Source organism: Myiozetetes cayanensis, unplaced genomic scaffold (assembly GCF_022539395.1).
Source record: "Myiozetetes cayanensis isolate MyiCay16 unplaced genomic scaffold, myiCay2020 scf13, whole genome shotgun sequence".
Lineage (NCBI taxonomy): Eukaryota > Metazoa > Chordata > Aves > Passeriformes > Tyrannidae > Myiozetetes > Myiozetetes cayanensis.
This window is the reverse complement of record NW_026086937.1, coordinates 11,123,036-11,140,818: the sequence shown is the minus strand read 5'-3', so window position 1 is coordinate 11,140,818 and position 17,783 is coordinate 11,123,036. Positions and strand designations below refer to the sequence as shown.

General features: G+C 51.2%; 1 protein-coding gene across 3 annotated transcripts in view; it reads right to left on the bottom strand.

Annotated features, from left to right (window-relative positions):
* Positions 1 to 17,783, bottom strand: part of LSG1 (large 60S subunit nuclear export GTPase 1) — a 111,135-nt gene that overhangs the window by 71,250 nt on the left and 22,102 nt on the right. For all 3 annotated transcript variants that reach the window (XM_050308706.1, XM_050308707.1, XM_050308708.1), the window contains one exon: positions 8,109 to 8,331. In XM_050308706.1, the coding sequence (XP_050164663.1) occupies positions 8,109 to 8,331 (223 nt within the window). The remainder of the gene's footprint in view (positions 1 to 8,108; positions 8,332 to 17,783) is intronic.

The window sequence follows — 17,783 nt, the reverse complement described above, 5'->3', positions numbered from 1 at the left end:
GCTCGGATAGTATCTACTATGGTTTTCAGACAATGGATCCACAAAATGCAAAGTTATTTCGAGAAGGATAAATGTAGCCCAGGCCATTATATTTAATTCATGTCTGCCCACGGCCTTCCTGCTCTGCTGAGTGCGGTGACACTTCAAACTCCATGTCTTGTCCTAGATGTGACTTTAGGGGAAGGAAGACTTTGCTTTCTAGTGTTGCTGCTCCTCCAGGAGGAATTCTGACTGCAGGAGGTGTCCCCAGAACATGCTCTGACACCCTCCAATGCTGCCCCAGGTATTCATGTGCACCCTACCAGGTGTTGTAACAGGTATATCCCCAGAATCCTGCACCACATCCTTCCCAGGCTGCATATGAATCTCTGGGTTCCTGCTGAACTGCCCATCCCACCAGAGCAGGGTGGGCATCGCTCCATCATGTCATGTGAGTGACATGAAAATGAAATAGGGAAAAGGACCCACAGCACCCCAGGACATCTGGCTCCCAGGTCAGCCTCCCATCCCCTCTAGTCTGAGGCATTTGGGACTGACAGCTGAAAGGACAGCCAGAAAACCTTGAAATACTTCCAGGGCCCATGCTGGACAGAGTTGGACAGCCTCTGCTTCTTTTTACTATCTAGAATCAGAACAATGTGGTCCCTTCACAGGGAGGCTTGACTGAGCACAGGCCACAGAAACTCAACATGCAGGAGGAGCTGCAAAGCTGAAAACACCAGTAACTTCATACTGGAGACTACAGAGTAATTTTTAAGGATTTTTCCAGTCCCCACTAGCCTGCCTGATGCTCCTGCCCAACTTCAGCTGACACATTTATTCATTAAGAACCTGGTACTCTGTTTTTATGACAAATGTATGACTGCCCTGGCACTCCCTACTTAGCTCAGCATTATTTAAAAGCTTCCCGTATTTGATTATTTGATAATCCATCCTAGTACACACAGCTCTTAAGGGAAGGAGAAGATGAAACACTGTGATTTTATATCCTCCTTGTTCTTTGCTGGTAAAACTTCGCCAGAGCAATGACTGGCAAAAGAAATTTAGTGGCATCTGCTAAAAAATTATTGAGGTTTACAAGTAAGTGACTCATGATAGGATATTTAATTACATTTGCTTTAATAATGCTGACTTCTTGTATTTCTTATTTTTGCATTTTCTGCATTTTGTATTTCTGCTTTGAAAATGTGAAACACTGGTGTGCCAGCACAGGCATGGTGTGCTGGCCTCCAGTTTCTCTTCCACCATATGGAATTTTCTTCTAGATCTGCATCTTTTCCAGGCCAAAAATTTTTGACCTGTAAAATTTACTATCCAGTTTCTCATCGTTTTGCCCAACTTGGGTGTCAAGCTGCTAGCTTGGAGTGCCTTTGAACACTGGCACAGAACTATCATCCTCCTTGCCTTCTGCATAGGCATTACGGTTAATTCCTATTATTTCACTGGAATACACTCCAGCCCTGCTGGACTCCAGGCATTGCTGTTTCCCTTCTGTGGAGAGCAGTGGTTTACAATGCCAGGACACCTTCTCCAATTACCAACTAAAAATTGCTGCTGGACACCTTTGCCTTTTTTGTAGCAGTGAGAGTTTCCCAAACCACTGAGCTGAGATTCTGCACAATTGCAAAATTTCGTTTGTTCCCAGGAGAGAGTGCGAACGTTGCTGATTCTCCTCAACTGCACCGTCCTTGTCCATGACCTGAAGGCTGTTTTAACCCCTGGGGATGATTCCCCACAGCTGATGCACAACACTCTGCCCAGCACAGCCTCTGCTCCAGCTCCAGTGGGCTGAAGGAGTGGAGTCTGAGCATGGTTTCAAGGCTCTAGCTGTGGCTCTGTAAGTGCAGCCTGCAGGGATACACAGGCAGGCAGAGCATAGCCTGGCATTTCAGCCCTGTGGTCCATGTGCCTGCTCTGCACTGGCAGTTCTCCTGTCCTGTGCCCATGGAACAGCTGCTGCAGTGGGTGCCCCATGAGCAGCAAGTGGAGGGAAATCCCACTCTGGTCCCCCCTGCATGTGGGTGCTTGGTTTCAGCAAGGTGAGGAACTGTGACACCTCCCAGATCACCTTCCTGCTCTCCACTGCTCTTCCCTGTACCTTCAGGTTATGCCTTTCTGCACCTGCACTACCCAGCATCTATCAATGATGAATTTTGTTCCCATTTTACTACCTACTGCAATATATCAGCCACATTTTCTGCAGTTCTTCACATTGGCTCTACATTCCCCTCTCCTGAACAGTCCAGCATCAGTGGCAGGTTCTGCCATGTCACCATTATCCACCATTTTCCAGATAATGGTTTTTGAGTGCAGGACCATAGGGCCTGTCAGCTCAGCTGAGCATCCTTTACCTGGACAGCTCTCCAAGCCCCCATTCCAAGGCTGAAGGGCTCAGTCTCACATGCCCATTCATTTTTTTCCCTATTGCTGCTGGTATCTTTAAGCACTCTGTATAAAACTTCCCTCTCCCTTGAGCTTGGCAGATTATGCTGGAAGGGCATGTCTTTGCTGTGTTCCCAAGGTAGCCAGAGAAGTCCTCCAGCACAGAAAAAAAATGAGTCTGAAAGGAAGAAGCATTCAGGGAAAAAAATACACCTTTTCTTTCTGACAGACCGCCAGACCCCCACGTGCCACAGAGAATCTGTAAGTAACTTATTCCCTAAACTGATACTGTCCTTAGGACCTGAAAGTGTCTGTCTATCCTGACCAGCTCCAAGAAGGGGATGTGTTGTGACAAAGGCCCCAAACCTTTTGACATCCGCAAAATGCACTAAGAACAAGACACCTGTAGGTGATAAATGGAGACACTCCATGAAGTGCCTTCTGTGAACAGGTCTCTGCCTGCAGCCCATGGCTTGTATAGCTTTAGGATTGTCACCAGCAGGGTTATAAATTGCTGCTAAAACGATGGTTGAGTAGGAGCAGGAGGAGAAGCTGGCACTGGGGCTCTGCTGGTGAAGGCTGGCACTGACGACAAGTGCCTTGCCAGGGCTGCAGGATGTCAAATCCATCAGGAACAAGCCAGGAGAAAGAGCTTGAAGGTGCCCATTTGTTCAGAAGGGAATTGGAGCCCCAACGTCACAACGGCAACATCTGCCCCAGGAAAACCGCATCTGACTCTCAGGAACACACATCAGGAACACATCTGGTTCTCAGGAATGCCCTGCAAACTGGTGAGCATCCCCTCACTGGTGGGCAATGCCAAAGCCTCCTGCAACTCATTCTGGCAGCTCCAGACTCTGCTTTGTTTCAGCTTTTTCTTCAGATAGGCAAATTGTCTAAACACTGAGGCTTTAGGTACAATACAGCTCATGCCTATTAAATACCGCAGGAAGGTAATTTGCTCCAAGTGCTCCCCCTGGTTAGCAGCTGATTAGTGAATAAATAATTTCCAGAGAACTGCACAAAGTGAACCCTGACAGCACTGAAAGGCTAACAAGACTGGGCAGCAATTTCTTTGCAATTAGTAATTATAGCCACAGAGGCTTGTGATGGTCAGAGACAGAGCTACTAAAAAGCTGGCTGAAATATTTACGGGTGCTGGGGAATATGTCCCTCCATGTTTGCGCAAAGCTTTTGAGGAAAAGCTCAAAAAACAACGCAGCAACCTAATAAAAATCTGCATTAAAAGGAAAAACCAGCAGTTGCCCACCTGTGTCCCAGGCTTACTGCTCTTTTTTTTTTTTTTCCTCTTTCTCTGTCCATCAGGGCAGATTTCACATTGCCCAGGACTCTGTTGAGGCAGAGGGGTGGCTCTGGCACCTGCCTGCAGTGCTGCTGCTGCCAGGCATTTCTCAGCAAAGGCAAAATAACAGGTCGGCTTTTTATTTTTTTCTGATTTGTTTTGTTTCACAAAGTCAGGAACTCCATCTTAGCGCTGAAGCCCGTTGTTAAGGTTTGTGTTATTCTTGGCACACTGACCGAAGTGCGCTGGGTATGAATAGCAGAGAGCTGAAAAGTAAATATTGTATCCTCTGGGATCAGCAGAGAGGGAGGGTGGTGATATTGCTTAATGGAGCACCCCAGAGCCTGTTTGGGTTAGGCTTATAGTAATTGCTCCCTAGGTGAGTTTATACCAACAATTGATCATTTCAAATGGGAAAGAAGTACAAATGAGTAAGAGAATAAACACTGATGGTATTATGAAATGCAGGAGAGGAGAGCAAAAATCACAGGCAGCTCCAGCACGGTGGACAGAAAATCAGGGTTACGGTTTCTTCTACACACAATTTCTCACAAATGCTGAATGATACAAGAAATTGAATTTTCTCCTAAAGCTCAAGCTACAGAGCTGCTTTCCACAGCCTGATCTCCTACAAAGAGTTCAAGGAGACCCCTTTGCTCTCCCATCATCTCCTTCTCCGTCCTGGAAAACATGGGGCTCTTGACATGAATAGCACTTTGCTGTGAGCCTGTGTGTGAGAGGACAAGGAGCAGGAAGCCAAAAGGCGTGATGGAGGAGCTCTGGGCTGAGTAACTTCAGTGTAAAGCCCGCTGTGCCCTTCCACAGGCCCTGGCTTGGGCCACAGCAGCTCTCCCCTGGGTGTAATACCCATGGCCTGTGGGGCATGGTCCCATCCCTTGCCACCAGCCTGTGTTGGTGGGACTGGTCTCCTGCTCCCCTACAGCTGTGTTCCCCCAGCACTGTGTGTCAGCAGTGTGTCCCCACCTGCCACTCACCCAGGGCTGCCTTTAGCCTGCCACATCTCCAGAGGGGCTCCAATCAACCCATAACCAGACTCTGGAGTCTGCAAATGCCCTTTCTTAGGCAGGGGACAACTGCTGACCCAAGGACATGGTCCCAGCCCCCTGGGGACCAGGAGCTGCCTGTCAGTCCCAGTCCTGCTGCTGCAGGGTCACCGCAGCAAACCCCCAGTGCCCACAGGCAAACTGGTGCTGCTTAATGCTTTCTGGGCATCCCTCACTGTGCCTGTGCTGGCAGCTGCTGGTGTTGGCTGTCATGGCCCCAGGCCATCGTCACAGGGACCAGGAGGGGATGCTCAGGTCTGACCTTTTGCGGCTGGAGCAGCATCTGCCTGAGGACAGCAGGAGGGTACTGGAAGGCAAGGAAGGATGGTGATGGAAAGTCCCTATTTTTCCAGGAATTACTGAAGGAAAGGAATGGCCCAGCAGTCACCAGTTGGCTGGGCACTTAGTGCAGTAACTGCTTGGGGGGGGTGAAGGCTCCTGAGCAGGCAGTGTCCTCAGGGATGCTGCCACTCTGGCCAAGCACAGCAGTCCCTGCTTTTGCCCCAAAGTGGCCCCTGTGGCAGCACCCTCCGAAAAGGCTGAGCTGGCAGCCCCAGGCTGTCACGGCGGTTTCTGCAGCTGAGCTCATTAGTGCCTGCAATCAGCAGGGCATGAGGGGGAGATAATTACACAGGCAACACGGCTCTGGCTACGTGCAGGGTCTATATATAGCACCGTGCGGGTTCGCGCTGCCTGTGGTGCTTAGTCATGGCCCCAGGGACCATGTGGGTCTGGATGGGGCAGGCACTGCTGTGTGGGAGCTGTGCCACTGGGCTGTCTGTGGTGTCTGGGGAAAACCATCCAAGCTGAATTAAATGTTTCACTTAACTACATTTTTCCTAGCTGAAAAAATGCAGTGAGTTTTCCAGTGTATTGCCATTTTGAACAAAATGAAAAAACCCCAGTATTATATATTAAGAGGTGTTTTTTTTGGAAAAATACCTCAACAAAAGTTTTCAGCCTGGGGCTAGAGTGGCCATATATAGGTGTACCCCCTTCACAGCCCCTGGAACCCCACAGAGAGGGAATGACATCCCTCTCTGGGGTCATCCCAACACCTGGTCCAACTCCAGGGGTGGCTGTGGAGCAGGGGGGCACCTGGCCCCATTCAGCCCTGGCTACCAAGGTGTCACTATGTGGCACCCACTGTGGTACTTTAGGGCCAGCCCTGACATCCACAGCCACCCTAGAGCTGCTCAGCCACTGGTAAAACTCTGTTTGCCCATCACCCCACCACTCCCCAGTGCTGGTGATACAAGCCACCTGGCCTCTATTTCCAGCATGGCCATTTCCAAGCTGATGGCAAGGTCCTGCCCTGGCATGTGAGGCCCCACGTGTCACTGGTGCCACCCATGTGCCCTGACCAGCAAGCGCAGGAATAAGTCCTTGCAGCAGCATCCCAGGCATGGCAGGGACTGCGCATGTGGGGCTCTCTAGGAGCTGCTCAGGGCATTTGCAGGGGCCCCGGGACATGTCAGGATCGTGACAAAGAGCCAGTGCCAACTATGGGAGTGTGAAACTGCCCACCAAGCACAGGGCAGTAGTGTGGCACTAGCAGGACAGAGGGGAGATGGGCAGCTCCTGGCCATCCAAATGTCCCTACCCAGCTCACTCGCTTCTCACTTGCTCACAGCAAGGCCAGATCACCTTGTTTTTTGGTGAAAATGTGACCCTAACACAACAGGCCACTGCTTCTTTCCCTCTCCTTTAATCCCCTCTTTGTTGTTCCTTCCCCAGGGATGTGAAAATACTCAAAGCAGAGCTTTTGTGCTATTTGGAAATGGATTGGTTCAGCACATCAGAGAGGGCAGGGTCGGGCTGCAGCGCTACCACAGACTGATGTCTCTGCACATGAGTTCCAGGGAGGAGAGCCTCTCCCTCAGTAATGATAAGTCCATTCACGGGCACCGGGGAAGGAGCCCAGGACACTCCTGCCAGACATGGTACACACCATTATTAAGCCAATTAGGTCCCCATCCCTCTCTCTTGCACATGCTCATCACACAGATGCACACACTGACACACAGGCACATGCTGGTTGGGTGTAAAAGCCAGGCTGGAGGGGGGTTATTGTGCTGTGCACCTCCCTGACAGAGACCTGTGCAGGAGCTCACACCTGCTGGCTGGGCTCACCGAGGCAACATTTACTTAGGGAACAGCGTGCTCATGCCTGAAGCTCACTCATTCACAGCACAGGCAGTTCCCAGCTCCTTCCAAACCAACCCCAGCTATGGTGGTGATGATCTTTAAAAATCCAGCTTGTATGCCAGCCAGTTTATTTGCATCACTCACGTGGAACAGATGTGGCAAAAGCTATGTGGGGTGGAACATTCAACTGCCCAGCAGATACACATCAGCTACTTCTCAATCATGATAAAAGCAGGAAATCTCCTATTGCACAGGACTTAGTTGTGCCACAAAAAACAGACGAGGAGGTCTGACATCTGCAGCTTTATTCCTGTACAAAAGGTTAAAGGCAAAGCTAGAAAAATGAATATATTTGTACACGCTCACTGAGCGCTTCTAGGGCAAGGCAGTAAAGCTTTTATTGCTAAGAAGAACCAATGGACAGCTTTAAAGCTCATCTAGCATTCAAATTTTGTTTGTAAGTAACCCAATTTAAAGCAGCTTTTCAGTCTTTAAAGCCTTCTTGCCTTTCTGGAATGCTTCAAAAGGAAGATGACCTGAGGACGGTGTCTGCTCTCTGGAGGGACCAGACCAGTGCTCTGCATGAGGTGCAGAAATGGGCCACTGAGGAATGACAAAGAAAATCCAAGTGCCTGCTGTGGGCTCCTGCTGACTGTCAGACTAGGCAAGGCTGCACGGCACCCAGGGAGCTCACCCTGCCATGGGCAAAGGCAACAGGCTCTGATGGTTCCTTGTCTGTCCCCATGTCCCAGCAGCTGTGGCACAGACATGGATGGCATGTGGCACCATGGATGCCCCAAGTAGAGCCAGGAGCTAATCTGGACAGAGTGACTGTGGATATCCTGCTCCAACAACTGAACTGCCCTTCCTCCTGAAGGGATAAGGTTACAGACTGTGGGATACTGAATGTTCTTGGGATCCCTAGAGATTCCCCAGGGATGCAACGGATCAGAGCTGGCCACCCTTCCCGAGGAACTGCTGGTGCAGATACTAAGGCTTTGCTACAGTTAGAGGTGCTCCCAGGGGTGGTGGGTGTTCTAGTCTTCAGGGATCGGGGTGTTGCAGTTCCCATGGTAAATTTTGACCTCACCCTTGCACTGGAAGTACTGGTCAAACACATCACTGTATCCATGGTCCCTCCACCAGGTGCAAAGCTGCCGGTTCCATGTGCAGTCAAGCACATGAAAAAGCTCTGGGTGCTCCATCCCTACCATAGTGAAGAAATCCTGGTCCCCAAGGTGGCCCTTGAAGTGGTACTTCTCTGTCAGCTTCTGCACCATGGTGGGCTCCAGCAGCTCGTTGTAGAGCTTGGACTGCCTCATGGCTTCCAGGTTCAGGAGCAGGACACCACTGTTGAAGCCTGGCAGCCCATCAGGAGGGGGCTCCCCCACTTTGGTTTGAGGGTTCTCGCGGCGATACTGCCAGAAGGTGTGCCTGGAAAGAGAGAAGAAACAGGAACAGGGGAGTTGGAGAGTGCAGCCTGAAGAGCAGCCACCTCAAGTCTAGGCAGGTCTGGATCACAGCACAGGATCTACCACCCACCCAAGGGATCTTGCAGTGCTTGTCTTTTGCCTGGAGGCACCCAGCCTCTCAGAGCTTTGTGGGCTGCCTTTCTCCCCATCCCCCTGCACAGGATATTGCCCAGACTTCAAACCACTCTGTTTACCATATCCTAAAGCCCGTTTTGTTTCTACCAGCATCATTCTGGTGAGCCAGCTGGACACAGGATCGTGTGACTGCTCACACGGCTGTGTGGGGAGACAAAACCACATACCCAGTGCCTGGGGTGAACCACCAAGAGTGTCCCCATGGCTGGTACACACCAGAACTGCAAGTCCTGCAGTTAATGGGATCTCAACAGCAGAGTTGACAGCATTATTATTATTTGATTATGGGGAAACTCCGGATCAAAGATGGCCTCAGTCTGAGGCTGTGCAATGAGAAGACTTGAAATATATCAGAGTGTCAGAACTACTTCTTCAAAATAAAAATAAAAAGAGAAATCCAATGGCAACATCTCATTAGCTAAACAAGCAGTGCCTTCAGCACTTGCAGCCCTGGGAAGGCTCAGCTGTAGCAGCTCTGGCAGATGCAATCTCCACCAGCTGATTTCCAGCTGCCAAGGAGAAGAGAGTGGTGCAAGTCTAGTAATAAATAAAACTAACTCCAGAAGTGGATTCAAATGGGAAAAATTTTGATTACCTGAGCAAGCAGCCCAAAAATGTCTTTGGCTCCTTCCTCAGCCCTGGGGCAGTGAATACCTCTCAACATACTTACACTGGTTGCTCCCACTTGCAGGAACTGAATTCATCTCATGCTATTACCCAAGTACCTGGGGTTGAATCTGTCCCCAAAAATCACTCCCACTCAGTCTGAAAATCTTCTTCCCCTCAAGCAGCATCCTCTGCTGCAAGGATAAGCACCTGAGAGCTGTCCAAGCCTGCAGTTTGGAGGAAGGCAGGAGGGACATTGACCCCCACCACCCTCTGACAATTCAGGGCTGCCAGCACTGCCATCTCCTTCCAGCCCTCACACTTACGGGAAAGTTACAGCAGGGTTTTTTTACACCTTGCTGTGAAGATGTCAAGGAGAAACACTGTTAGAAAGAAGAAGCCAAGCCTGCCACTGGTTCCTCTTTGAATCTGTCAGACACCAACCAAAGTCTCCATGCAGCTCCAGGCAACGAGAATTTGTTGGTAGATGGTGTAGATTTAGAACCCAAAGGTTTAAAGTGGTCTCATTAATGATGTAAACCGTGAACATACTTTTTATTTCCTGATCTGGAGAACCACAACCATCACGCAGCATCACTTCCTTACAGCTTCCATTTAGATGTTTTAGATTCAAAGCACTGCCATTTCCTGTTTCATTAAGGGTCTTTACACCACTCCCTTTCACCTGATTCAGAATGGAAGGGGTTTTTCCAAGCGACAGTTTTCCACAGAAGGAGGGCCCAGTTTATGGGCAGTCATATCCATGCTTCCTGGGAAAGGGGACTGGAGGATGGGCTGCCTCATTGGATCCCATGGGCAGCAGTGCTTTGTTGGATCTAAAGGGCTCTGCCTCTGCAAAGAGCAGTTTTGTCCTGGGGAGAGGCAAAGACAACTCATGGATGCTCCTGAGCATACACAAGTTGCAAGGCAAAGCACTCTCCATGCAGCATTAGAGGGAAGCTCAGCCTGCAGAACAAGCCCCAGCCATGCACCAGTCAGCCTCCTGAAGTGCTCAGGCCCAGGGGTCTGAACATAACTGTTCAGCTGTTCAAGCTCACCTTTGCTCTCTCTGTTTCTCCCTAGCAGTGCCTAGAAAGCCATCCCCATGCCCAAAAAGTTAAGTTGGAAGCAGACAGGAGGGAGAGGGTGAGGAGTGCTGCAGAGTGCACCTTTCCAGCTCCACAGCAGTGAAGCTGACTCTTTTGATGTTCTTACCTCCAAACACATGCTGCCCAAACTAAGAGACGCGATTACAGCCACTGCAAGCACCCAGGATAAGGAAAATGCAAGCACCCAAGCCCTCAGCATCGCCAGGCCATGGCAGAGCAAAAGCAGATCTGTATCAAATGACTCAAGTTTCCAGCAATGCCTTTCCCCAGCAGATTACTCGTCGAGGGCTGATGACAAGAAAGGAGCAATGTGCCCTTTTCTGCAGGAAGAGGAGACAGACTGACAAGCAGTAATTGTTCCACCCTTCCTCCCAGTGCTGGCGTGACAGGGCTGTCCTCCCCCGCCCGTGCCTGGGGACGACAGGGGAGTGGGGCTGGAAGGGAGGGTAGGGCCATCCCCAGGGGGCAATGCTGAGGTGAGATCCAGAATGTGATGAGCTGTAGGCAGCTCCACAGTGCCCACGGTTCAAGAACTTGCTCACAGCCCTGCACAACAGTCCTGCCAGTGCTGGGCTTGGGCTAACCAAGGGAAAGGTGTTCTGGGAGGGCTGCTGGCAGCAGCTGTTTAGCCTGGATTTTTCTTGGCTTTTGTCCTTCTAATGGAGGGGTTTGGTGCTGTCCTGCAGGGGCCAGGACATAGAGGAGTGTGGCTGAAAGGCACCTGCACCCCGTTGGAAGTTGAGGGAGTGGTGCCTATGGTGCTCTCTTTGGAGGTGATGGAACTGGGGAAGCACAACTAGCCAAACATCTAATCCAGCCTGCACTCCACACCACTCTGTCCTGCTCGGCATCACCCCTTGGCACCCACCTCAAATTTTGGCAAAAAATGGGGGAGAAAACCCAACGGGCTTGATGAGTGTGCTGTCAGGATGTGTCCCTGAGACAATCACCAAGGAACTGAACCCCAGATGCAATGGGGTTCCCTGGCCCAAGCCCCTGGAGTGGCTGGGATCTCCCCTGACACAGGCAGTTCAGGCAGGGCAGTGTTCCACCAGTCTTTGCTCCAGGGTGCCCTCCACTCTGTGCCCCCAGCAGTGAAAGCCTGGGCAGGAAGGCAGCTCGGAGAGGCCGGTCACCAGGGTGCATCGGGGCAGGAAGCTGCCAGGCAGGAGAAGGGGAGGGGAAAGGAAGAGGAGGCATTTTTTGCTTTTGTTAACCACCCTGGTCCCTCTAGATGGGAGGGGAAAGAGATGACCTGTGGCCTCAGACACCATGGTATGGCACCAGGGAGCCGTGTGGGGCTGCTGCCATGAGCACCCGCCTGCAGCCCCAACAGGCTTTGCTTTGAGGAGCTGTTTATAAACAGAGCCGGTGTGTGCTAGGAAACATCTGGAGAAGAGCATTTCCAAGCATTCAAAGGCCAGGCCCAGGCAGCCCAGATAAAAAACCCTCCTTCCACCGGGACTTCCCTTGCTGGCCCAGCACAGGGCGATGTGGCTGCACCTCCCCTGCCTTGCAGCCCGGCGGTCACGAGTCCCAGCTCACAGAGCTGCCATCACACACTTAAAAATGCCTCGATGGGATCAGCTGCCAGGGCAGAGGGGACTGCTCCACCCACCAGCTGTATTCTGCAGGTCCTTCTCTTGCTTTCATGCACAGCAAGGAACAAACAGTGGGTGGGGGGAAGACTTTGTCCAAATCCCTGATCTTCCACTCCTTCACTTCAGCTCTGGGCTATGGGACAACTTCCTGGGATGAGCTGGAAACAGCTAGTAAAGCAGCTGGGTGCCCTAGCTGGCAGGAAAGGCAGGAATGAGGGGTTCCTGCCAGCTGGGAGACCAGCAGCAAGCGGAAAGCACTGGCCCCATAGACAGCACTGCTGGCCTTCTGCTGAGGATGCAGAACCTCACCATGAGGCTGCACCTCCAAGAATGCAGACAGCCTGTGGGATCCCCTCAGGCAGCTGGGGAATTGAGAAGCCAGGTCAAAAAGACATGAAATGAAATGAGATGCTGTGCTAGACCCAGGGTGGCTTTGGCTAGAAGATGCTCCTGGAAGGCTGTGGGGTCTCTGAATGCCACTGTGCACCATGCATGTGCATGGCATGAGCCTATGCAGTGAGGTACCCAGGGAGGAAGGCTGCATAGCTTCTCCCTCATCAAAGGGGGAAGCAAAGGCAACAGTCATGGGATAAAGCCACAAAAATAAGGAATCTGAAAGATTTTGAATGTAATAAATGTCCCAAAATCAGTAATCTTCTTGTTGGAGCTCACCGGTTTGCTTCTACCTCTTGCCAAGCACTGGCAGAGTTTGGGCCAGCTGCCCAGGAGGGCAGGATAGGCAGCAGGAGGCCAGCACCTTGAGGACACACTTTGTCACCAAGCCTCTCTCACAGGGGTCAGGGGCTGCGGGAACCTGAGTCCCATCTAGCCGGGCACAGGGCTCCTGGCACAGAAAGGAAGCATGGGCATCCTTCTCTGAGCCACACCGACAGCAGCCCTGCCAACCCAAACACCAGCTAAAACAAAAAGTGCATGCTCTTGCTCCCTCCAAATACACTGCTCAGCTCCTGAGCCAGAACACAGATGGCTGCCAGCGCTATCCAGCTGCAGCTGCTGGCAAACACGGTGGATCCTGTGCAATGAGCAACGAGGCACAAGCACCGTGCTCTGAGCTCCGTGCGCTGCCAGGGCTCCCCCAGGGTGGGCAGGAGGACATGGCACCTGGCTGTGGCCCCACCAAGCCATCCCTGGCCAAGCTGCTCACATGTTAGTGCCTGGTACCTGTGGAGCCCTGGAGAGCTGGTCAAAGAGGTGGATGGGATGGGATGGGATGGGATGGGATGGGATGGGATGGGATGGGATGGGATGGGATGGGATGGGAGCCTCAGTGGGAAGTATGTAGTATCCTTATGGGGACAGGGGGATGTGATTGAAATGGAGTGGAAGAGAGAGTAAACAGAGACTCATAACAGCTTCAGTTCTGCCTGGAGGAGAGGGTGCAGGCAGTGGGGAGGGAAGAGTGATGGGAATGGCAGCATAGTCCATTCAGAGGCTGATGGTGGCTTTCCCCCTTAGCCCTTAGAAAGAAGTAAGAGCACAGCCAAGAAACCTCCCTGTACTCTTCTCCTCTTGGCTAATCCTCACTGTGGCAGGCAGCTGCCAGCCCCTTACCATCACTGTGTTCAGCCAGGATTAACCCTCAGGAAAGGCCATCTCCCTTTCCTCCAGCTCTCCCACCTCCAAAAGCCATAGCTTCAATGAAGGTGGGCCCTTCCAAGTTTGTGCTGCAGTCGGAGAGAGGCAGCTACCCCTAACATTTTCATACCCCACACTGGTGCTAAAATGATCCTCTGAATAGAGGTGGGACCATAAATCCATGTCTAGGCCACATCATTTTCCTTCCCTCTAGAGATCAAACGCCCATGGCACTGGTGGTGCTGTGGAGCGATGGGCTGTGTGTGTCAGACCATCCTCTGTCAGTGGTAATAAAGGACGGGGGCAACCTGTTCACTGGGGCACTCTAAAAAACTGTGGGCCTAATTACTGCCAAAATGGTAGATTTCTATTAACAACTGTGAATGAACTCTGCTCCCGGAGTGTTCTCCTGCCTGCCTGGGCCTCCCTTGCCTGCTGATGGGGTTCACAGGAACAGGGGAGATGCTCTCCCTTCACGGAAGCTCACCTGCTGCTTAATATTACTAATAGCATTTGTGCTAATCAATGCATAGTTGTGGTTGTCAGATCTTGTCCAATTTATTCATTGTTTTTAAATGACACTTCAAGTTTGTTTGATAATGGGAATAAGTGCAACAGGTCCTACATATTAATGTTAGGCACAGATGTAAACAACACAACCCTTTACCTCCTTGGATAATTTTTTTAATCAGAGGTAAAGCTGAATTCCTGAAATTAATTCTGCTGCCAGTTGCTTACAGGTTCTGCTTGCTCTGTAATTTTGCCAGGAAGCAGCCTTTGCCAAACAATCCCTAGAACCATTTTCCCCGTGAACAGCAGCACTTACTACAAATCAAGTCAAAATCTTGAAATTATTTCAAATCCAAAGCGCACTGGTTCTGGGACTTGCCAGGACTGTGAACAGGCAGCAATGACATCACCATGGCAGAAATGGCAGCACACAAAATCTCCTGTCTTCACTGACTGAGGGGCTTGGGGAACACAGAGCCCTTTGTGGTAGCCAGCTCCTTGCCCCTACAGGGCAAAAGCACTTAGAAAAGAGTAAAGTCACCAAATCAGGGCAACCTCCCTGCTTGAGGAGTCCATGAAACCAGACAAACTCAGGCAGGAGGACCTGCCTGCTGGAGATGGTTATGTCAAGTTCTGGAAAGCTCCATCCCAGGCAGCAGCCCACCTGCAATGCTATATCTTAGAACCACCACTACTGGCAGCCAGAGAATCCAGCTGCTCCCTGCTTACAGGTGTCAGCCATTCTTTGGGTTTTTTTTAGATTTTTTAGATTATAAGAGAAGGTACAGGACGTACTGTCTCAGCCCAGACTCTGACAGCCTGGCCTGACTCCATGGATTCAGGATTAGCCTGCTCACAGCTCAGGATAACTCCTTTCCTCTTCCAAACATCTGACAAAGTGACTTAGCACTGCTGCTGCTGATCTCCCAGCAAACACCCAGCACTGCGAGTGCTATGCCTCTGCGTTTGGAGGCTGCACAGTCCTGCTTCCACTCATTAATGGGCTTCTCAGGGTTATTTTACCAGCTCTCAAACAAACAAAATGTGTGACAGAGCACACAACACACCTTACAGCAACTCCTCCATCATCACAGACAGAAACAAAGCTTTTCCTTTCCACAAAATAATGCCCTGTTTGAGCTCTCCCTAGGCTTTAGGCAGAGGCAAAGGCAAATGGCCTTGCAGCCATACGAGAACCCAAGTGTCGGTCCTTTGTAGTCTGTAGCTGTCCTTTTGATGCAGCTATCCTTTCCTTTTGGACAAACTTTTATCATTGCCAGTACTGTGGATTCCCAAGCTGCCTCAAGCTTTAATTAGCTTCTTGTCACAGGGGACAGCAGTGAAGATCTTACCCAACAGCAGGAATGGCGGCAGCAGCCACCCTTCCATCCCCAACTGGAAGGGTGCATTCTTGGACCTGTGAACTTCTGGGACCTCTCCTGAGGTCCACCATCACAGCAGGTACCTCCTCCCCAGATGGAGCAAGGGGCTAAAAGCACCCATCTGAGGACCTGTGGGTTAGGTCCTTCCTGTTGCCAGCAGACCATTGCTCTCCCAAGAGGAGCAACACAGGGGCAGTGTTGAGGGCTCCAGGTGGTGCTGGCACTGGTGGTAACCCAGAGCCAATAACAGCACCAGCACTGCTTAGGAAGTGAAGAGGTTGGGATGGCTGTGGGATGGGAACAGGGAGCATGGCATGGCACAGTGGCCCGGGGTCAGCCCGAGGCTGCTGAGAGCAGCTGTGCAATCAATACCACTGTCCTGCTTCCTCTCACACACCACCAGCATAACCAGAGGGATCTATAACCAGGAAACTCATTAAGAAAAGGGTTTAAGCTCTGCCTTTAGTAACCTGAGAGTTTTCAGGACATTTTGGGGAGTGCCGCAGTATTTCCCCACTCTGCTCCTCTCAGTCATGGGGCTGCTTTGAAATGGGGAGGCTTCACCCGGCCATCACACAGTCCCACTGCAGCCAGAAGCATGGCTAAGCTGCTCCACAGACCAGGCACACACCCTGCACACACCCTGAGGACAGTGACCTGCCTGGCCACCTGCTCACTGGCTTGGAGGATGCATTTGCAACACTTCCCTGCTTGTTTCTTATCAAGACTAAAGAGAAAGAGCCTGGACTCCTCAAATTGGCCATGATTTGGCATGGAAGGCTCAGTGCAACAAAATTATTTATACAGAGCATCATCATTCACCCCCTGTAACGTGGTGAGCAGGACGCCACCAGCATGGTTGAGCAGCTGAAATGCTGCAGGGGACAACAGGACTTTTAATTAAGGTTATGACTCTGCAGAAGCACTTCCTTGCATGGAAAGCCTTTTGGACTATGCAAACTTCAGCTGCAGATTCTAGTCTTTCCATCAAAATCATTCTCGCCAAAGCCAGAGCTCCCCATGTGAGTCCTGTGCAGGCAGACACATGAGCAGGCACACGTCAGCCTGGGAAGAGGCTCTACTTGCAGGCCAACATCCAAACATCAGTCTGGCAGGAGGCATCCAGCCCTGCCATGGAAAGCCCACAGGCATCTAGGAGCCTAGTGCATAGTACTTGTGTCCTCAACAACCCCGCCGTGGGGGCAGCCTCTTGTGGGACAAAGCTCTGTCTGCAACCCCATCCACAGAGGCGACGTGGATGTCACACATCAGATCCAAACACTGCAGGAAGGACAATGTGCCTGACCCACGGACAGAGTGCCTCTTTCCCCTGCCAAAGGTGGAGAGAAGTAAACCTGATGTTGATGGCCTCAGACCTCAGATCACCTCCTGCACCTGACATGAGCTCCTGTCACTTCCTGCTCTGCATCCAGGATGCCCTGCCAGTCACCACAGGGTGATCCACGTCCAGCTTCAGCAGGAGCTATTGCTCTCCACAGGCCACTCCAACCCCCTCGGAGCAACCCAAGAGACAGGCCAAGCCCAGACTGTGCAACAGTTAAATCCCAGTGCTGGCCTTGCAGGAGGACCGGGAGATCCTGTTGCTCAGAGAAATGCATTTGTCCAAGACAAACAGTGGCCGGGCATTGTTTCAGTGTGAGTCAAGTGAGTGGAAGCACTCCCATGCCATCCTGTTTTGCTGTCTGGAGGTTTCCCCTACCTTCAGGATGTGCAGACAGGCTCCGGGACATTTCCGATTTGCTGTTCTCTTACTCCTCTGTTTCCTGTGAGCGTCTGTGCCCAGCACTGCTCAGTGCACCAGCGCAGCAGCCCGAGCCTTTTGCAGCCCCAACATGTGCCTAGAAAGTACAGCCTCCAGCTAGGTAACCAACAGGAACAGTGCTGCTTCCCAGAAAACAGGACACCAGCTACAAAACACACCCATTTGCCTTCTCTTATGGGCCAAGCAGGTAACAAGGATTCAACACAGCCGAGTCAATTATCTCCATCCATCTTCCTCATTGCTACAGAGAGGGAAAGATGGCACCAGACTCTTTCCCAGCCACCAGTTTACCCTGCCCCAGGGCTCCAAGTTTACAGTTCTGTGAGCAAGCTCAGGAAAGCTCTGCTGACTTGCCCCAAGCCCTCTTAGTACTTTGGGACAAAGCTGGTGCTGCAGAGAGCTGCGTGAAATAGGGAGGAAAACGCGAATGACAACAGGGAGACCCCACCATTGCCTTGCCTCGTAACCCCCTTCCACCCCCACAACCCCTTTCCCAACTGATGTGTCAAGCCTGTGCACGAGGCAAACCACACGGCTGGAGCTGGTACCTCTTATTTCGCACCTGCAATGCATTTTTATCCTGCTAGAAGAATAAAAATAGCAAAGTAGTTTTTTGTTTTGTTTTGTTTTGTTTTTTTTACAAAGACAGTCATGCTTTGTCAGCCCATGTTTGTGTCTGGAAACCCTTTTAG